General features: G+C 44.3%; 1 protein-coding gene across 1 annotated transcript in view; it reads left to right on the plus strand.

Moving 5' to 3' along the window:
- Positions 1 to 25015, plus strand: part of LOC126253311 (ABC transporter G family member 23-like) — a 591420-nt gene that overhangs the window by 428717 nt on the left and 137688 nt on the right. Inside the window, exon 7 of the mRNA XM_049954545.1 lies at positions 18866 to 18973. Coding sequence (XP_049810502.1) covers positions 18866 to 18973 — 108 coding nt within the window. The remainder of the gene's footprint in view (positions 1 to 18865; positions 18974 to 25015) is intronic.

Here is a 25015-nt window from a genome sequence, read left to right on the forward strand (position 1 = left end):
TCATTAAGAACAACTGCGATCTGGATAGTCTGTTTTATTTGTAATCATTCTTAACAAACCAGGACGAGTTACTGTGTTCACTGGTTTACCGTCTTGGTATCGGACCCAAGGATGACAATATTGACGTAGTGCTACATTTAGGTCAGTACGGAAGGGAGATCTTGTGTTAAGAATAGCGTAAGGCAGAGATGGTGTCTAGGGCAAGTATTATAGGGGAAGACATGGACTGGAATATGTAAATCAAGTAATTGAGGACGTTGGGAGTGAACGCTGTTCTCAGATGAAGAGACTGGCTCAAACTTTGGAAGACTTGTGATCGAACAGGGCAGAAAGAATAGACAACATTCCCTGGGTATTGGTTAAAAAACTGGGGAAGCGGCAACCGATCGGTCATTCAAGTTGGTGTGTGGAATCTATGGCTGGAGATCTACCAGTCTCCCTAAAAGAAGTCTTTTAATATCAAACAGTCTTAATGGGAGGGTGAAATTTCTTAGCCTGTGCCTGTCGAAGCAGCATTCTTTGGAAGTACAGCATAGTCTGGACGAAAACCAAGAATGAAGAAAATCGAAGCTTTTGAGGTGTGGAAGGTGAAATTAGCTGCAGTCGGACTAGGATAGTACCACCTCGTGTCTAGGCTGTTTTTAACAACACAAATGGCTGCGTTTGGAGTATTGCCACTACCGAGAAGCAAGGATAGCCGATGAATGGCGTCGCATTGCTTGCAGTGATGGATCACCGCCCTGCCACAGTCTAACACGGTCACGACCACTCCCGCTGATTTTTGTTGTACACTGCGACAACGGCGCTCCAAGCGGACAAAAAGCTGCACTTCTGAATGCGATACCGGATCAGTCTGAATAGAACAGTTCATACTGATCTGTAACATAGTTTTTACAGTAGGGAGCGTACGTAGTGCCATAAAAATCGGCACTGATAACAGAGCAACACCACATTTGTCTTTCTTTAGTTGCCTAAGGACCCGGGGAGGTACGGAACAGTACACTACAGGACAGTTTATTAACGAATCTCTTGTATCCTACAGACATTTACTGAAGAATGTTATATTCTTTTAAGAAAAAAAAAAGGCTAGTAAATAGCAGATCTGACCTCTTGCAGAAAGACGTATTCTGTTCGGCAGCGTGGAATTTTCCCGGCTACGCTTCCAGTCAGGTCAGTGATTGCGGAACGTTGGAAAACTTGTACGGAATGCAACGTCTGTATCATTTAACATACCAAATAATAATGTCCTGTGACTAGGGCCTCCCGTCGAGTAGACCGTTCGCCTGGTGCAAGTCTTTCGAGTTGACGTCACTTCGGCGACTTGCGCGTCGATGGGGATGAAATGATGATCATTAGGACCACACAACACCCAGTCCATGAGCGGAGAAAATCTCCGACCCAGCCGGGAATCGAACCCGGGTCCTTAGGATTGACATTCAGTCGCGCTGACCACTCAGCTACCGGGGGCGGACAACACACCAAATAAGGCAGCACAACTGAAGCGAAAATCATGTACACGTGATAATAAAACGGCAAAAGCAATACAACTGTTTCCCAACACAGAAGAATCCAATTCCACAATTGTTGCTGTGGTGTCACCGCTAGACACCACACTTGCTAGGTGGTAACTTAAATCGGCCGCGGTCCGGTAGTACATGTCGGACCCGCGTGTCGCCACTGTGGGATCGCAAACCTAGCGCCACCACAAGGCAGGTCTCGAGAGACTGAGGAGACCTCGTCCCCAGTTGTACGGACAACATAGCTAGCGATTGGACGTGCTAAGCCTTGCTCTCATTTGCCGAGAGATAGATAGTAGAATAGCCCTCTGCTAAGTTAAATGGCGACCACCTAGCAAGGCGCCATTTGTATCAGTGCCAATAGCTTACGAGTATGCAGGAGAGATGTATTCCAACAAGAGAATAAAGTTAAGTATTAAAAAAGCTACGTATTTTTCTTTAGTGCATTTATAAGTCTCATGTTCCAGACTTCACGCCCGTCTGCGTTAGCCTTGCGTGCCCTATCGGCTACAGCATTGTGTCTGGGCTGTATGGTCTAGACACAACAGTTGCTACATGTAAACCACAAACTGCAAGAATCTTCAACACATTCGCTTTTGGAACGAAAAGAATTACATTTAAAACACATTCGTGTGTTACGAAGGCGAGTGAATTGTGAGAATGTGCGAATCATTAGACTCCATACAAAACTTTTAAGTGTCAAGGAAAGTACTCATCATTACAAGAATTCAGAACATCAGATATTCATGCTCCTCATCCATTAAATATGTGTTTATATTCTCTTGCTTTCAGCAGATTAAGCATGTTTAAAAATATTTCTTCATGAATAATTGAAGTTTGTCAGTGAATCAGCAAGATTGGGCTGTTTTTATTTCACGATCATTCATGTCTCTTGATTATTTACTAATGTTTAGAACAAAAAAAATGCCATTCGATCTGAAGTTTTCACGGCGTATTTCCGATCTGAACAGTTCTCGGGTATCCGACCGGGTAGCGTCGTTATTTCTCCACAATATTTCGGCAGACGTACACGCTGCCATCTTCAGGTGGTTCCTGACGAATGCTGTGCTGTTCCTCTCTGCGCCCTATATATACTAGCCGTTACCCCCTCCTCCGTTCCTCTCCTGGTGTCTTTGGTGCGGCCGGCGCGGCGGCTACTGGAGGTGGTGGGGGAAGTGGCCCCTGGGTCTGAACTGGGGTCTGCAGTCTCCCTGCTGCCGCCGTCGGGGGCGGTCCTCGATCTCTGGGACCGCATCTTTCTCTCCAGGCTGAGTGCAGGGTTCCAAGCCTGACTAAGTTGAAGGCCGCTGTCTTTATTAATTAGATAGTCCTGTAGTCGGATTTCGATGGCCTCTTTAGACTACAGGGCGATCTAATTAATAAAGACAGCGGCCTTCAACTTAGTCAGGCTTGGAACCCTGCACTCAGCCTGGAGAGAAAGATGCGGTCCCAGAGATCGAGAACCGCCCCCGACGGCGGCAGCAGGGAGACTGCAGACCCCAGTTCAGACCCAGGGGCCACTCCCCCCACCACCTCCAGTAGCCGCCGCGCCAGATGCACCAAAGACACCAGGAGAGGAACGGTGGAGGGGGTAACGGCTAGTATATATAGGGCGCAGAGAGGAACAGCACAGCATTCGTCAGGAACCACCTGAAGATGGCAGCGTGTACGTTTGCCGAAATACTGTGGAGAAATAACGACGCCACCCGGTCGGATACCCGAGAACTGTTCAAATTAAAAAATGCCATAACTAAATTAAGTAGAAAATAATTAAAAACAAATATTAATCTTAAGGCTTGCTTTATCGCCGCTAGGGGCGCTAATGTCGAACCAATTGTCAGGCGGGAACAATTTTCACAGCAGTAAACGTCGTGATTGTATATGTTAGACTCTGGTTCTGCTCTACTCCGGATGAGCATCATTGGCGAGATAGCAGAGATCTGGTGAGATGTCGAATTCTTCCAATGTTTTGGTGTTGTACAGTCCTGGCGTCATGGTGTGGTGAGCCGTCAGGTATGACTTCAGGTCGTGGCTGGTGGCGACTGACGTAGCTCGGAAGGCACAACTGTACGTCACGAACATCTTGCGTGCTGATATGTTACCTCTCATGCGACAGTGTCGTGGTGCCATTTTTCAGCAGGACAATGCCCGTCAACACAGCAATGTGCCCGACCTGTCCACTATAGAAGAAGACATGGACCAACTCGGACGTCCATTCCCTCCCAGTACCAGTATCCAGGATATCAAGTTACAGTTACAACAGTTAACGGGCCAGTTTGCCTAAGGAGAGGACACAAGGGCTTTTGTAACATCCTTTCCCAGCTACACTGCTGTATGCGTCCAGGCCGGAGGTAGAGCAACGTCAAACTAACAAGTGGGCACGTACTGCCAAGTGCTTTGTGAAAGTGACTCGATTTTGTAATGAATAAAATACTATCTCAACCGCTTCATTACATTTTCTCCTTCCTTTCAGAGTACTCCACTTTTTTTTCAAGCAGCGAGTCTATCACTCCACCTTTAGGTACGTCGAACGCTGCATTTTCTGATTCGTCCCGCGAAGGACTGTACTGTTTCTCCTGGGTGGTCTCGGGTTTAAAAAAATGTAAACTAAATATTACGATAAATTTTATAAAGAATCGACAAGTTACGCCAAGGAAGAAAAGACAGAACTACAATGGATATGTTACTCCATGGACTCTTGCGCTTCTATGCATGAACCATCTTTCCTTTGTCATTTGCTTATCTTATCTACTTGGATTCGGACCTAAAAGGACGTTCTTGTGTAAAGCTCATTTTGCTGTACTAGCTAATAATGTAATTTGTACTTAAAACCGGAAAAATATAATGGTTATTTTGTCAAAAGAGTTTGTGTATGCGGTCAATCAATTTGTAATCTGATACCTGGATTGTCCTAAGTAGATATGGGCCTTAACAAAGAATTTTCATTGATAGGTGCCATCTTAGAAAATCTTGAACATTTTTTCTTTTAGCTCATCTAAGAGACGTGCCGTCGGTTGGGACAATTAACTTTCTTGTAGATCCTACGAGCCCGCGGGCCGCTGATAATAATTTAACAATTTTTACTTACAGCTTTTCTTCATATAACGAGATAACATCCCAGGCAGAAAAGGTCTGGTCACAGGATTCCAGCTCCACTATAGGATTTTATTTGTATATGCTACTCTTGTTATCTCGTATTGGGAAATCGAGACGAAACCACTATATTAAGTTACGTATTGCAGTACTTTACATCGAAGGGACTTGTGAAATATTCTCTTATGCAATAAGCACACGACCTCTCACGAGCCTGGAATAATATCTGTGGTGTTGGGTAAAGAAGGAAAGGACAATTAACCATCGACGATTACGTAACTACCCTGAGAACTGAGCTAGTTTATTAATTACTGATCAGTGTCGGGCTAACTTAAAAGATATTGTACTATAAAGAACATACTTGTAAGTCATTTTTAGAAAAGTGTTTTCAACTGCTACTATTGAGTCATTAAGAATACGATTACATTGGCAGACTGCCGTATTTTTTTTTATATATCACTGTTTTTATACTTTTACATTACAGGACGACCCACTGAGTTTTGTTTTCTAGGAAGTCTTCAGTCCAATCCGGTATCGATTCTCATATTTCGTATACACTGCGTTGACAAAAGTCATGGAACAGCTCCAAATATCGTATCGGTCCTCCTTTTACGCGACGTAGTGCAGAAGCTCGACATGACATGGACTCAACAAGTCGCTGGGGTCCCTTGCTGAAGTATTGAGCCATGCTGCCTCTACAGTCTTCCGTAATTGTGAAGTGTTGCCGGTGCCGGATGTTGCGCACCAACTGACCTCTCAATTATGTCACATAAATGTTCGATGGGATCCATGTCGGGTGATGTGAATGGCCAGTTCGTTGGAATTGTCGAGAATGTTCTTCAAACCAATCCCGAACGATGGTGGGCCAGTGTCATGGTGCATTCTGACGGGAACATTAAGTCCATGAATGGCTGAAAATGGTCTCCAAGTAGCCAAACATAACCATTTACAGTCAAGGATCGGTTCAGTTTGACCAGAAGACCCAGTCCATTCCATGCAAACACAGTCCAAACAATTATGGAGCCACCACCAACCTGCGCAGTTCCTTATCGACAACTTGGATCCATGACTTCGTCTGCGGCACACTCGAACCCTACCATCAGCTATTACCAACTGAAATCGGTTTTCATATGAGCAGGTCACGGTTTTCCAATAGTCTACGGTCCAACGAATAAGGTCACGAGCTCAGGAGAGCCGTTGCAGGCTATTGCATGCCCTTAGCAAATGCGCTCGCATCGGTCATCTGCTGCCACACCCCCATCAACGCCAAATTTCGCCGCATTGTCCTAAGGGATACGTTCGTTGTAATACCCACATTGATTTCTGCGGTTATTTCATGCATTGTTGCTTGTCTGGTAGCACTGACATCTCTACGAAAACACGGCTGCTCTCGGTCGTTAAGTGAAGGCCGTCGGCCATTGAATTGTTCATAGTGAGAGGTAATGCCTGAAATTTGCTGTTCTCGGCACACCCTTGACACTACAGCCCTCGTCAAATCGAATTCCCTAACGAATTCCGAAATGGAATGGCCCATGCCTGTAGCTCAAACTACAATTCCGCGTTCAGAGTCTGTTAATTCCCGACCTGCTGCCATAGTCACGTCGGAAACCTTTTCACCCGAATCACCTGAGCAAAAAAGACAGCTTCGCCAATGCACTGCCCTTTTATACCTTGTATACGCGATACGACCGCCATCTGTATATGTGGATATTGCTATCCCATGACGTTTGTCATCTCAGTGTACATTTATTTTGTTTAGTAGTCGATGGTGCGGAACAATACCGAAGGCCTTTTGGGAGTGAAGAATCGCTCCCTCAACCAAAATAGAATTAGAATCTTCAGTTTCTGCTTCTCCGTTCCATATGGGGCCTGTTGGATAGTCCAGTCTTATCTCCCTCCTTAACATTGACTACAGACAGCTGTAGGTTCCAGTTCGCTCCTTGCTTACGCCTCTTAAGCTAAACACTGACGTCACCAGTCTTTGCTGCACTAAAGCTTCGCGTTGCTAGATAGCGAATAGGACGTTGTGTAACTTGGCCTCCTGCACTTTCGATGTAAATTATTATACTATTGCGAGTACAATGGAGGCAACTACTTAACGTCATCATCTGGACATTTCTTTTCCACAAGGACAGTTCATTTATCCTAGTCACCTTTCATTGTTACAGCTTCCTGTTAACATCACTCTTTATATCTCATGATGAATGGTAGAGCTCGTGATTGCATAGCAAAATGAGTAACAACTCAAGTTCAGCGAGGTCAGAACCATTTGTCATGCAAATGAAATGTAAAGGCCTTCCTCGAAGCCTGGCGCTTGCGCCTTTGAGATCAATTAGGCGCAAAAAGAAACATTTTTGTGGTAACGTTTTTCTCCTACCCGAGAGTTCACATCGAAGATCAACAGCAAAATAACATTACAGCTGCGCAGTCTAACGTTTTAGCAGAGTCACTGATCCGACAGGGTTTCTGATTTTGTTATGTGCTGACGCACGTCCGATAATTTTCCCTCGTTTCTTTCCAAGAAGTAGAAGGTTCTCATGTATGACGTTATTTCTATGTAACAGCGAATAGAATTCAGGGTGTTTAAAATCCATCTTTGAGGCTACTAAAAATTGCCTAGTTACTTTTCCACACTCCTTTTGTTTTGTTCTATTGTTTTAAACGTCATAGTGGTAGCGTATCGTAAGGCAAATAGGAATTTTTTGGTAGTTGCAAATACGGATTTTGAATACCCTTAATAACAGTAAAGCAACTAAGAACACTGGCTACGCAAAATAAAAAGCGAATCATATTTTCGGAAATTGCAAATATTTTCGTTTATCTTACCAACAAGGTCCGAAAGCGCTAATTGTTTTCGGTGGAGCTTTTCTGACGAAGACAATGATCACCCATAAGATTCAAGAGGCAGAGATCTACATCTAGAGAGGTTCTCGCTTTTTGGGCTCATGTGCGACCCGGTAAACCAAAGTGCCGTATGGAATTCCACCTACATGGATAATATCCGACCGGTAGCTCAGTTTTCGAACCGTAATAATAAATAAATAAAAACAAATAAACGTTACTGGTGGGGAGCCAGAAACATAGAGTGTTTGCAAAGATTTAGGCGTTTCTGACGTATTTTCTCTCCTATTCCTTGTTTACGTATCGCATTTAATTATTTAAATTTAAAAGTAATCATGTATGTGGGATTGTTTTGCCTGAAGGAACAAAAATATAATAACGTTTTAGTATATAATCGATAGCGTGTTTAATAAAATGCGTGTTTCGCCACTGCACTGTGTCATGGAGACATCCTCAAATAATCACGATACGGTCATACTGTTTCTACAAAAGTGTCGAAGTTAAGTCTCCAGATCGCTTACCTTTATTTCCACATGATATATTTCTGGCCAGTTGCCTATCTTCAGTTCTAGTACAAAAAATTGAAATTACAATTGGTTCAAATTACAAATGGTTTAAGATTTATGTTTAGAAAGCTTCGAAATCCTTAAGAAATTAGTTATAGTACGACAGTACAGTAACGTACCATTTGTTGTCGTTACAGAATAACCTACCAAATATGGATCAGAAAGTTCGCTATCATAACTGGCCACACACTAGCCTTCTGCGGATTCATAAACTTTTAAGAAACCTAATTGGTGCAACACCTACGGCATTTCATAGCGCTCAAAAGTGCCTTCCAGGGACAGGTAGAATTTATAAAAGGTGTTACTAAATGTAACATATTAAACGTGGACGAGGATATTATTATGAAAAACTTTAAAAGATCTTTAAAACCCTCCAAAAATAATTTTTGTTGTTGCTGAGTAACTGTTATACAACATTTTCAAAGGGACACGCCGCCATTTGACTGTTTATTGTTTATTTAAGTACAACGCAGGTTTCGGCCTTTTATGCCATTTTCAAGCATTTGAGCCAATATTTTTCTTAGTTTTTTGAATTTGACAACACATTAGATGTCTTACAATATATGTTAAAGACATAAAATCAAATACTGAAAATGGCATAAAAGGCCGAAACCTGGGTTATACTTAAATAAAGAATAAAACAGTGAAATAGCGGTATGTTCTTGTAAAAAAAAATTTAAAAAAAGGTCTAAAAATATCTTCTCCATTTGTCGATCGTAGAGCCGTTAGCGCTCGGACTGAAACAATTTACACATAAGAATGTTCCTAGGCATAACATTTCAAACATAAATATGGATTAATATCAGTTAAAAGCTTAAAAAGTAAGTATTGCACCAATCATGTTTCTTACAAAAACATATGAAGCCACAGCAGACTAGTCTACCGCAAGCTATTACAGTGAACTTTCAGTTCCACATTCGACGGGCTACTCTGCAAATGTAACAAATAGTATGTTACGCACCCGGCCGGTCAGCAGTGCGGTCTAACGCACGGCTTTCCCGATTGGGAAGGAGCGCCTACCTGGTCCCCGGCACGAATCCGCCCGCCGGACTTGTGTCGAGGTCCGGTGAGCCGGCCAATATGTGGAAGGCGGTTTTCTATCTGCCTCGGCGAATGCGGGCTGGTTCCCCTTATTCCGCCTCAGCCTCACCATATCGGCGTTTGCTGCTCAAACAAGTTCTCCACGTACGCGTACACCGCCATTACTCTACCACGCAAATATAGGGGTTACACTCGTCTGGCGTGAGACGTTCCCTGGGGGGTGGGGGGTGGGGTGTACATCGGGGGCCGAACCGCACAATAACCCTGGAAGAGTGGTTCGGTGTAGGGCTGCGGAGGGCTGAAGTGGACTGCGGCAGTCGTCGTGGAGTTGTGGACCACTGCGGCTACCGCGGGGACGGAGCCTCTCCGCCGTTCAAAAAATGGTTCAAATGGCTCTGAGCTCTATGGGACTTAACATCTGAGGTCATCAGTCCTCTAGAACTTAGAACTACTTAAACCTAAATAACCTAAGGACATCACACACATCCATGCCCGAGGCAGGATTCGAACCTGCGACCGTAGCAGTCGCGCGGTTCCGGACTGAAGCGCCTAGAACCGCTCGGCCACCACGGCCGGCTTCTCCGTCGTTTCTAGACCCCCGGTTAACATAAAATACAATACAATGTTACTCAACTGTTGTACTGTAACTAATTTCTTAATAATTTTGAAGCTTTATAGACATAAATCTTACACTAGTTGTAATCTAAAACAACTCCAATTTAAATTTTTTTGTAATACATCTGAAGATGAGCAGCTGAGCTGTAAACGCTTACGTGGAAATAAAAAAAAAGGGATATGGAGACAATTTGGACAGTTCTGTACAAGTAACGATTGCAGATACTCCGTGATGACGAATACGTCTCGTTTTGATATTGTTTTTACATTAATACGATAAAGTGGCAAACGTCATTGGATGGCAATATGCACACATACAGGCGGCTATAGTATTGCGTGCGCAATTTATAAGATGGCAGTGCATTGCGGGAGCTGTCTTTTGTGGTCAGGTGATTCATGTGAAAAGGTTTCCCATGTATTTCTGGCCGCGCAACGGGAATTGACAGACTTTGAACGCGGAATGGTAGTTGGAGCTAGACGCATGGAACATTCCATTTCGGAAATCGTTAGGGAATTCAGTATTCCGAGATCCACAGTTTCAAGAGTGTGCCGAAAATACCACGCTTCGGGAAAAGCTGTGGCCAACGGCCTTCACTTAAAGACTGAGAGCAGCGGCGCGCCGGCCGAAGTGGCCGTGCGGTTAAAGGCGCTGCAGTCTGGAACCGCAAGACCGCTACGGTCGCAGGTTCGAATCCTGCCTCGGGCATGGGTGTTTGTGATGTCCTTAGGTTAGTTAGGTTTAACTAGTTCTAAGTTCTAGGGGACTAATGACCTCAGCAGTTGAGTCCCATAGTGCTCAGAGCCATTTGAACCATTTTTTGAAGCAGCGGCGCTTTCGTAGAGTTGTCAGTACTAACAGACAAACATCATTGCGTGAAATATCGGCAGATGTCAATGTCGAACGTACGATGAACATATGCATTAGGACAGTACGTCGAAATTTGGCGTTAATGGGCTACGGCAGCAGACGTCCGACGCGAGTGCCTTTGCTAAGAACATGGAATCGCCTGCAGCGCCTCTCCTGGGCTCGTGACTTTATCGGTTCCACCCTAGAGACTGGAAAACCGTGGCCTGGTCAGATGAGTCTCGGTTGCTGCTAGTAAGAGCTGATGGTAAGGTTTGATGTGGCGCAGACCGCACAAAGCCATGGACCCCAGTTGTCAAGAAGGCACTGTTCAAAAAAATGGCTCTGAGCACTATGGGACTCAACATCTTAGGTCATAAGTCCCCTAGAACTTAGAACTACTTAAACCTAACCTAAGGACATCATACACACCCATGCCCGAGGCAGGATTCGAACCTGCGACCGTGGCAGTCCCGCGGTTCCGGACTGCAGCGCCAGAACCGCTAGACCACCGCGGCCGGCAGAAGGCACTGTTCAAATGGTTCATATGGCTCTGAGCACTGTGGGACTTAACATCTGAGGTCATCAGTCCTCTAGAACTTAGAACTACTTAAACCTACCTAACGTAAGAACATCACACACATCCATGCCTGGGGCAGGATTCGAACCTGTGACCGTAGCAGTCGCGCAAGGCACTTTGAAAGATGGCGGTGGCTCCATAATGGTGTGGACTGTATTTGCATGGAATAGACTGGGTCTTCTGGTCAGACTGAACCGGTCATTGGCTGCAAATGTTTATGTTTGGCTACTTGGAGACAATTTGCAGCCATTCATGTACTTCATGTTCCCATGACAATGCGATGTGACACTGGGCCACAATTGTTCGCGATTGGTTTGAAGAACATTCTGGACAATTCGAGCGAATGGGGTGTCTGCAGTTGGACTGATATGGGACCTCCGATACGTATAGATACGACACTGACAGGTGACGCGTACGTAAGCATCCTGTCTTATCATCTGCATCCATTGATGTCCATTGTGCATTCTGATGGACTTGGGCAATTCCAGCAGGACAAAGCAATACCCCACGTCGAGAATTTCTAGAGAGTGGCTCCAGGAACGCCCTTCTGAGTTTAAACACTTCCGCTGGCCACCAAACTCCCCACACATGAACGTTACTGAGCATATCTGGGATGCTTTGCGACCTGCTGTTCAGATGAGATCTCCAGCCCCTCGTACCCTTACGGATTTATGGACAGCCCTGCAGGATTCATGATGTCAGTTCCCTCCAGCAGTGTTTCAGACATTAGTCGAGTCTATGCCATGTCGTGTTGCGGCACTTCAACGTGCTCGCGGGGGCCCTACACGATATTAGGCAATTGTACCAGTTTCTTTGGCTCTTCAGTGTATAAAATTAACACTTTATAAATATGTACCGGAAAACGTAACGGGTTGTTTTGGCTAGCAGGTATTCGAGTGCTCAAAAAACCGACAGCCGTTTTGCGCGGGATCTTCGTGGGGCAGTCGTTTGACAGAGCCGGAGCAGTGAAGCGCTTATGTGCGACGATTAGCTAACTCGGGAACTTGCATTTTTTTCGTGAGTGTCGGCAGCGAATACTCTACAATATTACAACGAGTGAGCTAGCTTGTGAAAGAATAGTTCACGTTACGTGAATAGCACAGAACTCTGAAACATTTTTGCGATTAATTTTGAGAGTGATTTGAACTTTTGATTTCATTTGGTTTGCCAATAAGGAACTTTAATTAGAATACATATTCTGTGTACTTTGAAATATTTCCGAGATTCTAAGGGAAATTACGCGTCAATTCAAGCGAGGTGATGTTCCGCTTTTGTTTAAGCTCTCACACAGTCGTTACTTTGATTCGGTGTTAAACAGCCGTTACTTTGATTCGGTGTTAAAAAGACAGTAATAAACTCAGTTATTTTTAAATCAAAAGTACTGTGAATGTCAGTACCTTTTTACCGCATAATCGTGCCTGCATATATAATTAATGAACATTTGTGAGTAGTTTTCAAGGGTAACTGAGACAAATGCACCGGCCTTTGTGGCCGAGCGGTTCTAGGCGCTACAGTCTGGAAGCGCGCGACCGCTTCGGTCGCAGCTTCGAATCCTGCCTTGGGCATGGATGTGTTTGATGTCCTTAGGTTAGTTAGGTTTAAGTAGTTCTAAGTTCTAGGGGACTGGTGACCTTAGAAGTTAAGTCCCATAGTGCTCAGAGCCATTTGAGACAAATGCGTGCCGCGCGGGATTAGGCGAGCGGTCTAGGGCGCTCCAGTCGTGGACTGTGCGGCTGATCCCGGCGGAGGTTCGAGTCCTCCCTAGGGCATGGGTGTGTGTGCTTGTCCTTAGGATAATTTAGGTTAAGTAGTGTGTAAGCTTAGGGACTGATGACCTTAGCAGTTAAGTCCCATAAGATTTGACACACATTTTTTTGACAAATGCGTAGCCGAATCACAAAAACCAACTAGGCACTTAGAAATTCAGGAACAGTGTTTTTGACTAATTCGGTTTCTAATTCGTGCAGTCGCACGTTGGGGCTCGACAACGAACAAACAACTCGTGTAGTAGCGATTGTTATCCATTTAACAAATCCGTAAAGTCCCCGTTTAGAGAGGCAGCTTGTCTACATCTACGTCTATGTAGATATTCCACGAGCCACAGTACGGTTCGTGGCGGAGTGTGCTCTGTACCACTAATTGTCATATCCTTTCCCGTCCCACTCGAAAACAGAGCGAGGGAAAAACGACTGCCCAAATGCCTCCATATGAGCCCTAATTTCTCTTATCTCATTTCGTGGTCCTTACGCGCAGTGTATGTTGGCGGCAGTAGAATCGTTCTGAAGTCACCTTCAAATGCTGGTTCTCTAAATTTTCTCAATAGTGCTTTTAAGAAAGAACGTCGCATTTCTTCAAGGATTCCCATTTAGGTTTCCGAAACGACTCCGTAACATTTACGTGTTGTTCGAAACTACCGGTAACAAATCTAGCAGCGCTCCTCTGAATTGCTTCGATGTATTCCTTCAATCCGACCTGCTACGTATCCCAAACACTCGAGCAGTACCCAAGAATAGGTCACACCAGCGTCCTGTATGCGGAGTCCTTTTCAGGTGAACCATTCTCTCCTAAAATTCTTCCAACAAACCGAAATCGACCATTCGCTTCCCTAACACAGGTCTCACATAATCGTTTCACATATCGCTTTACAACGTTACTCCCAGATATTTAATGGCTTGGCACTGTCAAGCAGGACGCTAGTAGTACTGTATCCGAATATTACAGGTTTGATCTTCCTACTCAGCCTCATTAACTTACATTTTTGCACGTTTATGGCCAGCTACAGTTCATCACAGCAATGGGAAATTTTCTCTAAACCGTCTTGTATCTTCCTACAGTCACTCAACTTCGACACCTTACCATACACCGCGGCATCATCAGCAAACAACCGCAGATTGCTGTCCACCCTGTCCTCCTAATCAGCGGTCCTATCACACTTCCCTGGGGCACTCCTGACAACACCCGTGTCTCTGGTGAACACTCGCCGTCGAGGACAACATACGGAGTTCTATTACTCAATAAGTCTTCGAGCCTCTCACATATCCGTGAACTTATTCCATATGCTCGTACGCTCCTTAACAGCCTCGATGGGCCACCGTGTCAAATGCTTTCCGGAAATCTAGAAATGTGGAATATTTATGTTTCCCTTCAACCTTTGTTCTCAGTATATCATGTGAGAAAAGGGCGAGCGGAGTTTCGCACAAGCCATGCTTTCTAAAACCATGCTGATTGGTGGACATAAGCTGCTCAGTCTCAAGAAAGTTTATTATATTCGAACTAAGAATATATTCAAGGATTCTGCAGCAATTCGAAGTTAGGGATATTGGTCTCTAATTTGTCGCTACCTATATGCCAATGACACAGCGCACTGACGAAACAGAGAAATAATATATTAATAAACTGTAGGCCATATTATGCTTTCTCCTCTAAACTAAAGTAAACACCGTCCGAACAGGCCTTGGAAGGCCCAACGGAACCGACTGGCCGCCATGTCATCCTCAGCCCACAGGTGTCACTGGATATGGATATGAAGGGGCATGTGGTCAGCACACCGCTCTCCCAACCCTGTGTCAGTTTACGAGACCGTCGCCACTACTTCTCAGTCAAGTAGCTCCTCAGTTTGCCTCACAAGGGCTGAGTGCACCCCGCTCGCCAACACCCCTCGGCAGACCGAACGGTCACCCATCCAAGTGCTAGCCCAGCCCGACAGCGCTTAACTTCGGTGATCTGACGGGAACCGGTGTTACTATTGTGGCAAGGCCGTTGGCGCGTTCTCCTCTATCTCATAAAAATGTACAAGGAAACAAAAACGCCTGATTCTATTAGTATTTTTACATTTTTTATTTTGATTATTTATTTTGTTGACATTTGCTCATGAAGCTTTGACAGTTGTGTTCGGTTGTTGACAGCTGCACATTACAGTTATTGTATTTAAAAGAGTTACCTTAATTTTTAGAGTCAAGACTTCTGAACGAACCTCTTTCAGTGAACCAGACAGAGTGGTAAACAAGCGTAAATACATCATAAAACACACATTGCATGCAGAATATGATCTCCCACTGTATTAATGCTATAAGTTTAATTGCGCTCAAATTCTAACAGCAAAACTGCTTTTCGAAATCAGTCCAATGAACGCTGTAAGAACGTGCAGATTGTTCTCATGGAAAGTGAAATAATGGTTGGGTTGTTTGGGGGAGGCGACCGGACAGCAAGGTCATCGGTCTCATAGCATTAGCGAAGGAAGTCGGTGGTACCCTTTCACAGGCACCATGCCAGCATTTGCCTGGAGCGATTTAGGGAAATCACGGAAAACATAAATCAGGATGGCTGGACTCGGGACTGAACCGTCATCCTCCCGAATACGAGTCCAGTGTGCTAACCACTGCGCCACCTCGCTCGGTGAAATAATGGTCTGTGGGAGCTGGACACGTAATGAACTCAACTGCTGTATATATGTTTTCCTCGCAACTTCGCCGGCCGAAGTGGCCGTGCGGTTAAAGGCGCTGCAGTCCGGAACCGCAAGACCGCTACGGTCGCAGGTTCGAATCCTGCCTCGGGCATGGATGTTTGTGATGTCCTTAGGTTAGTTAGGTTTAACTAGTTCTAAGTTCTAGGGGACTAATGACCTCAGCAGTTGAGTCCCATAGTGCTCAGAGCCATTTGAACCATTTTTTGAACCTCGCAACTTCATACTTACTGCAAGAAAACAACAGATAGTCTATAATCTCCAGCAGACTCATTAATAGTCACAAAATGTAGCTGCAGTGACGCTGATTTTATACACACGAGACGGGTAAACTTCCATGTACAAGTCTCAGCTTACAAACCGTCTTTTGGTTCATCTTGACAAACTGCGCTCTTTAGATCAGGTCTTGGTGGGGACAATAGACTGTACGTTTCCTTAGGACCTTCCCCTAACGAGTTTTGATATACTGCATTGTTCTTACCAAACGATCGCGATTCTCGATGGCGAGCATCTACATATAATACTTTTATATGGAAGCTTAATATTGAGGCATAAGCTATTAGAAATTCCCTCTTTGATAGGTGGTTAGTTAATATGTAAGTAAATGCTTAAACTTCTGCAGACACAATAAGTTCATCGTTCTCTACATATTATTCTTTTCGTACACTTATAAACCTCGGATACCAGTCAGAAAGTCTACTAGTTAGATGGACTCGTCACTTACATGTGCAGCGGTTGGATAAATCAATTTAATCACTCGCTTAATATCTATTCACATTGGCCGGCTATCGTGACAACAGTTGAAACTTTCGCCTTCATGGCTGGCAGTGAAGAATACGCTTGCAGGGCTGCCCCATTGCATGCTGCAGTAAACATCACACTAAGAACGTAAAGCACAGACAGAATGTTGTCAATTCTCCCACGAAACGCATCCCACTACAAAATTTGATTACATTAATTTTTATGGAAAAAGGCCCTTTTCATTTTTCTGTAGGACTAATAGTTTGCACGTAGCGAACGAGAGAATATGAAAATCTTGCATGTGGTATCTGAAGGCATAGAAGGTTGCATAAAACCCTGAGGCAAGGGCAGCTGTACCACCCTTGTAAGGATGCTTGCTACCCATGTGCCTCAATCCAGTTACCTTTATTAGTGTAAATTTATTGTCCACCTCATTGTCCCTTTTATTACTTACTGTTCATTTAAGTGTTCTTTTTATTGCTGACTTTAATGTTGATTCAAATGCTCATCTTATTACACAAATTATAGTTCCTTTTGTTGGCTCTTTTCACAGCCTATTTTTACTGGTCATTTTACAGTGCACTGCATCACATATTCTGCTGTTCACTTTACTCCATATTTTATATCTGCTTTATAACTAATGTACATGATAAATGATGTACTTGTTTCCTTAGCTCTTCCGGGGGGAGCCGGCCGGTGTGGCCGTGCGGTTCTAGGCGCGTCAGTCTGGAACCGCGTGACCGCTACGCTCGCAGGTTCGAATCCTGCCTCGGGCAAGGATGTGTGTGATGTCCTTAGGTTAGTTCGGTTTAAGTAGTTCTAAGTTCTAGGGGGACTGATGACCGTAGATGTTAAGTTCCATAGTGCTCAGAGCCAATCCTCCGGTGGAGTAATTTAAACACCAATTGTAGCATACATGTCCAAGTTTTAATGGCAGACTATGAATAAATAAATAACTGTACGAAATGCGCAATGGGAATTGACAATGTTCCTGGTGCATTACGTGTTCCTCACCATAAAGGGATACGCCCGGCATTGCCAGTCATGATGGCCCAGGTATTATGGTGTGGGCAGACATCATGTTTTACGGGCGTGCCGACCTCAATTTCTCTGAAAACAATACCTCATCGGTCAACTTTATTGAACTCCTTCCCTACGTGCGTATTTTCAGGAGTGCATTCGGCTATGAGTTCATTTTTACGTTTCCGTTGCTCAATAGCAATTTTGTGGTCCGTCTGTCTGTCTGTCCATCTGGTAACACCCCTGTTTCTCAAGAAAGTGTAGACGTACCAAGCTGAAATTTATGTCAAATACTAAGGCGTACAGTCAGTTGAAGGTCTAAAAAATTGAACTCCTAAGTCAATGCAATTAAATTTCCGAATCAATGCGGTCATTTATGTCACATATGTTGATACTCGCTAACTCACTCATCAAAACACATATATCAGGGGTCTACAGACTCGCTGGTATCTCGGGCCGCAAACTCCTCTCTGCGACTATGTATGTGCCGCAAGCAAAAGAAGAGAAAGAAAATAATTAATTCACATCATATATTTCACAAATATTCATTTAATTTAAATATGAATAAAACAATGTATTTTTACTGAAACATAATGTAGACAATGTTCGGCGGTCAAGCACGTTCCAAAGTAACATTTGTGAGACAATTTGTTATATCCAATTGGGAGCAAAAAAATAACAAAAGCGAGCGGTGAGGGACTGGCTGCCATCAGACAGTGGTGGACCGCTGTGCATCCCTGCTATAGATGAATTATCTACATACAAAATTAAGTTCGCACGGTGCCCCCAGAGCGCGTATTCTATTCGTACTTGTCCGGTCTTTTTTGGCTGAAAATGCGCGACCGAACTGAACAGCGCAGATGAAGGAGCCCTTGCAACGAGAAGATATTCGGCGAATGTACTGACCTGCCTGCTACCCAGACTTAAACCCCATCGAGGACGTGGTGGGTGCGTTGAGGAGACGTACTGCGACACGTCCACACGCACCAGCGACCACCCAGGCAGCAGTAGTCAATCGCAATGGTGAAAGAATGGAACGCCCTGCCACAAGAACTCTTTGCCAACCTTTGGGCAAACATGGGAGCACATTGCTGAGATACACTGGTGCCTGTGGTCATCAGACACCCCAGTAAGAACCGCGCGCCGCTTTTTGCAACGTCCGAAGGACCATCATGAATCGTGGTGACATCAGTGTAATTACTGTTTTTGAACAAAAGTGTCATTTCTGTTCGTTTCAGATGCCTGAATCTTTCAGTTACCGTCTATGCTATACTGTAGTAGTAGTTTCTAGGGAAGGTCCAAGTTTCTTGGAGCCTCAAGTCCTGCACACCAGTGACTAAAGCCAATAAGTTATTCAGCAACATATGAACGTGGCTTTTAGCTCTTAACTCCAACAGAACGCAATTCATACAATTCCTGAATCGGAGCTCTTTTAAAAGTGAAGTTTCGTGTGTCCGCGCGCTCTAACACCGCCATTCCTGCTCGTATACTACACCCTGGGACTTGTTGTTCACTATATTGACTCCTTTGGTGTCACTGTTGCAGCGGCGGGCAGCAACGGCGGGTGTCGTTCGCGGCGGCGCTGGTGCACAACCCAGAGCTGCTCATCCTGGACGAGCCCACAGTCGGCCTGGACCCCCTGCTCCGGCAGAGGTGAGTGAGTGCTCCACGCTCCCCCTACCACTCGTTCCACTGCCATCGGCGCTCTGTCCCGTACGGAGCAGCCATTTCTCATTTCTTGCTAAGCTGCTGCAGTATCCCGTTTAAAACAAAAGACAGAAAGTCAGATACACTGCTGGACATTAAAATTCAAACTCAAGGAAGGATAACAAATACAGAATTTTACTTATCGTGCGTATACAGTATAGTAGCGTGAATATTCCCATTCCTACATAAATAAAAATGAATGTTTCTTTGCGTATTGGTCCTATGTGCGTTCCTAAAGCATTCATCCGATTGCGATGAAACTTTGGTGAGTTATTCTCTTTACACCCGAAATGTTCTTAGCCCAAAAAAAGAGTAAGACACATAGGTCAATAGATAAGATGTCATAAACAATGAGATGCCATTGCGGTAAAATACCCAGATTTATTCATCCTCTATTTGAGAATGAGAGCACTTAGCGACTAGCAACAAACTTTACATAACTTTTAATTTCAAACCTTTGCAAAACATTTTCTCGCTGACACGCCCCACAAAACGACGAAAGGAAAACCGTTGTTGTTGTCTTCGTCTTCAGTCCGAAGACGTGTTTCATGCAGCTCTCCATGTTGCTCTATCCTGTGCGTGCCTGTTCATCCCTAAACAACTACTGTAACCAACACTTCTGTATCTGCTTACTGTTTTCATTTTTTGGTCTCTCTATACGATTTTTATCCAACACACTCCCCTTATCCCTTACTGTACTTCGCTGCACATGACCAAAAACTGCCGCATCATGCCTGACATTGAACTGTATTATTTCGTTATTGCCGGCCGCGGTGGCCAAGTGGTTCTAGGCGCTTCAGTCTGGAACAGCGCGACTGCTACGGTCGCAGGTTCGAGTCCTGCCTCGGGCATGGATGTGTGAGATGTCCTTAGGTTAGTTAGGTTTAAGTAGTTCTAAGTTATAGGGAACTGATGACCTCAGCGCCATTTGAACCATTTCGTTACTACTAACCCCATTCCCGACATATACTGCATACAGATCACTAAATGTGCGGGCAAATTTATATTACTGTACGAACACATAGTTCTGTAGGTATGACGTCATAAACATTAAGGTGCGTGAGAAACTGCTGCGTCAGGCATAACGTTTTGTCTTATTACTTCTTTACTACTAAAGCTATTCACAACACACTTAGTAGAATACTTTTTTTAAAATGCCTATAAAACCACGGTTGTATTCGAGTGCAACGTTGTCAAAATTTCGAGTCAATCGCTCAAGAACTTTCTGAAATGGGCAGAGAAAGCGGAGAAGAGCAAATGGACAGAGAAAGGGGAGAGGAGGAGAGGAACAAAGAGTGGAGGAAGGAGAAGATGAAAGTGGGGAAGGTCGAGGAGACGATGCACAACGGGAATAAAGGGGAGTGCGAAAGAGGAATTGGACAGAAAGGATGGAGCAGACGGACTGAGAGAGGGGGAAGAGTAGATGGAGTAGGGGGAGAGGGGTAGAGGAGATAGACAGACAGAGGCTAGAGGAGGAGATAGACAGAGAAAGGCGAAAGGACTGATCAGCCAAAAGATCATAACCACTGCCCACCGCGACGTTGGATGCCGCCTGATGGCGTTGCGGAGGAGTTCCGCAGCAGACCTCCCATCCGTGTTCACATCCTGACCCAACGAGTCAGCTACGATTGCAGTAAGCACGGATCCATCGGGATCGACCGTAGATCAACGGAACGTGTGGTCTCTTCGGGTGACCGAGCGAGGTGGCGCAGTGGTTAGACACTGGACTCGCATTCGGGAGGACGACGGTTCAATCCCGCGTCCGGCCATCCTGATTTAGGTTTTCCGTGATTTCCCTATATCACTCCAGGCAAATGCCGGGATGGTTCCTCTGAAAGGGCACGACCGACTTCCTTCCCCATCCTTCCCTAATCCGTTGAGACCGATGACCACGCTGTCTGGTCTCCTTCCCCAAAACCAACCAACCAACCAACCAACCATCTCTTCGAGTGAGTCACAGTCTTGCTACACCGGGACGATGATCGTCTCCAGAAATGCCGTCGTCGAGGTAAACGGCGGCTCGAAACGTGCAGCGCGCCACGGACGCGGGTTGGTGGTAGCAGTGTTATGCCATCGGGGACATTCTCCTGCGCTTGCATTAGACCTGTGGCAGTTACCGAGGACACACTGATAGCTGTGAACCACCTGCACCCCTTCAGGCTTGATTTTTTCCCTGACGGCGATGCCATCTTTCAGCAGAATAACTGTCCGTCTCTCGGAGCCAGAACCGTACTACAGTCGTTGGAGGAGCATTACAGTGAACCCACGTTGAAGTCTCGGCGACCAAATTCACCTGATGTTTTGTTGTGGGCGCGGTCTTCAGTCCTGAGACTGGTTAGATGCAGCTCTCCATGCTACTCTATCCTGTGCAAGCTTCTTCATCTCCCAGTACCTACTGCAACCTACATCCTTCTGAATCTGCTTAGTGTATTCATCTCTTGGTCTCCCTCTACGATTTTTACCCTCCACGCTGCCCTCCAACACTATATTGGTGATCCCTTGATGCCTCAGAACATGTCCTACCAACCGATTCCTTCTTCTAGTCAAGTTTTGCCACAAACTCCTCCCCAATCCTATTCAATACCTCCTCATTAGTTATGTGATCTATCCATCTAATTTTCAGCATTCTTCTGTAGCACCACATTTCGCCTGATGTAAATGCTGTGAAACCCACCTGGTTCGCTACTCGGCGCCATCACCGCTTACGCAAATCAGCGACTCGTTATTTACGAGGACTACATGACTTGTGCGTAGCCACATACCTCCACAAATCTACCAGGGTACTAAGCTAGTATATTATAACTACGAAAGTTTGTGTGTGACTTTGTTTGTTTCTCCATCACGCTAAACCTGCTGCACTAATTTGGAAGAAACTTAGGATGGACTCATCCTGTACCAGGAATTAATACTGCCGCTTCTTTTAAAAGTGTGTAGTAGAAGACACTTATTGATCTGAAGAATATAAAGCGAAATGTGGAACAACAGTCTCCTAAAAAGCTATTTACACTTTGACTTTTGCCAGCCGGAGTGGCCGTGCGGTTCTAGGCGGTACAGTCTGGAACCGAGCTACCGCTACGGTCGCAGGTTCGAATCCTGCCTCGGGCATGTCGCATAGTACTTAAAAACTATTTCGATACTATATTTCTTTGACTTTTCAACCGCATCACATCGCATTTGTGAAAATGCTTTTATTGTTAAATATGTCATACATAAGGTTCAATGTAATGAATACAATGCTTATGCAATATGCAATCCTGAAAGTGTTTAATTCATACATTTTAGCAGCTGAGCGTCAGGTGTGTCTTATAGACTCTGAGACACTTGAAGACTCCACAACGACGGTGTCATTTATATGCTGTACGACAGAGAGATGTCGTGCCTTTGCATGTACAACGCAGTGGGCTTTCAGTGAGACTGGACTGATTATGGTACGCATACGTATCCGCTGCTACAGGCACTCACTTGAGGACAGATGACGTCGTTGCTCGTACAAATATTATAAAACTAGCGTAGCACCCAATGCTTCTCTCGCGTAGACTGTATGGTCAGCAAAGACGTTTTTAGTTTTGTTTAACCGATTTTTTTTTTTTTGTCGTTCAGAAATTGCAATACATCCTATACTTTTCACACTAACACAAGGCCATAGAAGCATGGTCTATTCCGAATGTACTTCTGACCAAAAAACAATATTGGTAGCTGGCCCCAAGATTTTTGTTTATGATGCCTTTTGCTTTCTTGTGGTAATATTTCCGTGGAAATTTTCATCCTGTTTTTTAAGACATATTTCTTTACTTCTAACCGAGAAGTGAAATACAAATTTTCATAGATTTCGCTTTAAAATGTTTTTAGTATAACGAAACGTATTCTTAAAAATTTTCTTCCCACACTTCAAATCCCTAGGGGTTTAATTAAAAAAAAAAAAAGCGAAACACTTATTTTTCTTTTTTCAATCGAGAAGTCACATTCCAGTTTTCATAAATGTGCTTTAAAAATGGTATAGTAGTTCTTTACGATGAATTATTTTCCAAAAATTTAACCCACTATTTTACCACCTTAGTGGCTCAATTTCCAAAAATTCTGAAACAAATTTTTGTATTACTGACTGAGGAACCAAATACGAATTTCCGTAGTTTCAGTTTCAAAAATTGTCTTAATAGCAACATATTTTCAAAAAACATTTCTTCTCCTATTTCACGTCGTTAGGAGTGGAAATTCGAAAAATCCCTTCTTAAAGGATGTCTGCAGTAGAATATCAACACCCTCTCCAAATTACAAGTTTCTATCAGCAGCGGTTTGGGTGGGGCAATGATAAGTCAGTGAATCAGTCTGGCTCCGTTTCACCCCCTTAGCGTTTAATTTCCAAAAACACTGAAACACATAGTTTTTTCATTTCTAACCAAGAAGCCAAATACGAATTTTCAAAGCTTTAGCTCTACAAATCCTTTCACAATGAATTTTCACAAAACATTTCACCCCTATTTCATCTACCTAGGGATTAAGTTTCCAAAAACAGTGAAACGCTTATTTTTTTATTTGTAACCGAGAAGACAAATACCAATTTTCACAAATTTAGCTCTAAAAATACTTTAGTAGTTCTTTAACAATGATTTGTTTTTAAAAGACTTCCGCCCATTATTTTTCCCCTGTAGGGTTTATAGGGTTTAAATTTCCAAATATTCTGAGACACGTACTTCTTTATTATTGACCAAGGAACCAAATACCAATTTTCGTAGGTTTAATTACAAAATTTCGCAATAGCGAGATATTTTCAAAAGTTTTTTCATCCCCTATTTCATCCGTCTGCACGGATTTGGATGAATTTTTGAATTTTGGAATGTAGATAGCCTATACCCTGAATTAACATGTAGGCTACCTTTTATTCCGAAAAATATCACTGTGGGGTGGACAAATTGACTACTGTCGCCGTGGGACGGGTAACTTGACTAAAAAGTCATCCATGAAAGTTAACTGTCAAATGAATGCGTTAAGTTTAGCATAGAGTTCAGTTTATTTCTTAAATGTACGAGTAAGTTGTAAGTGACATGTATTTTGCCAGCTTCTCTCATCGTCTCAAAATTTGTTGTTTTTCTTTTTCTTTTTACGATGTGGCGCGGTTTGCTGGGCCACAAGTGGTTCGCGCCTCAGTACCTCAAGAGTTAGCTTTTTTGATGGCGCGTATGCATGACAGTGAGTTTCGGCTTAAATATTTCTTTGTAAATAGCTCTTTAACTGCGGGTAACACCGCGGAGCGTTGCTAGTACACGTATAAATTTTTAGATTATTTGGGCTGCGAAATTTAATATACGGAGCTGCCACCTCTCGCGGCGTCAGTCACTCTAGCCCCGCTAGGCTTCGACTCAAATTAAGTTTGGACGATAGATGCGGGTACATTCCACAGCGTTTCATTTCTGTGCCAGAGAAGTGAGCCGGCCGCGGTGGTCTAGCGGTTCTGGCGCTGCAGTCCGGAACCGCGGGACTGCTACGGTCGCAGGTTCGAATCCTGCCTCGGGCATGGGTGTGTGTGTTGTCCTTAGGTTAGTTAGGTTTAAGTAGTTCTAAGTTCTAGGGGACTTATGACCTAAGATGTTGAGTCCCATAGTGCTCAGAGCCATTTGAACCATTTTTGAACCACAGAAGTGACGCGTGGTGGCGCGGCCGCTTCTCGACAACCCAGAGCGAGATGTTTTCAACGGATGAGAGATCTTTGGAAAGTACGGTAATGGCTATGGCAACACAAGAATGACGTTTGTATCGAGGTACTTCAGGACGGCCGGCAACATTCGGTCTAGCGTTATCTCGTTGACAGGTAACTTCACGTCGATTTCGGAGAGAGAGAACAGCCACCGGTCTTAACACATCAAAAAGGTAACGCCTGCTGTCTAAATTACCGGCTACACGATCCAGAGGCGACTGTGTTGTGTACTCAATGGCGCCCAACATCAGTATGCAGGGTGTGGGGCCCCGTATTACGATGACGAACGCGATCTG

The sequence above is a fragment of the Schistocerca nitens genome, chromosome 4 (genome assembly GCF_023898315.1).
Source record: "Schistocerca nitens isolate TAMUIC-IGC-003100 chromosome 4, iqSchNite1.1, whole genome shotgun sequence".
NCBI lineage: Eukaryota > Metazoa > Arthropoda > Insecta > Orthoptera > Acrididae > Schistocerca > Schistocerca nitens.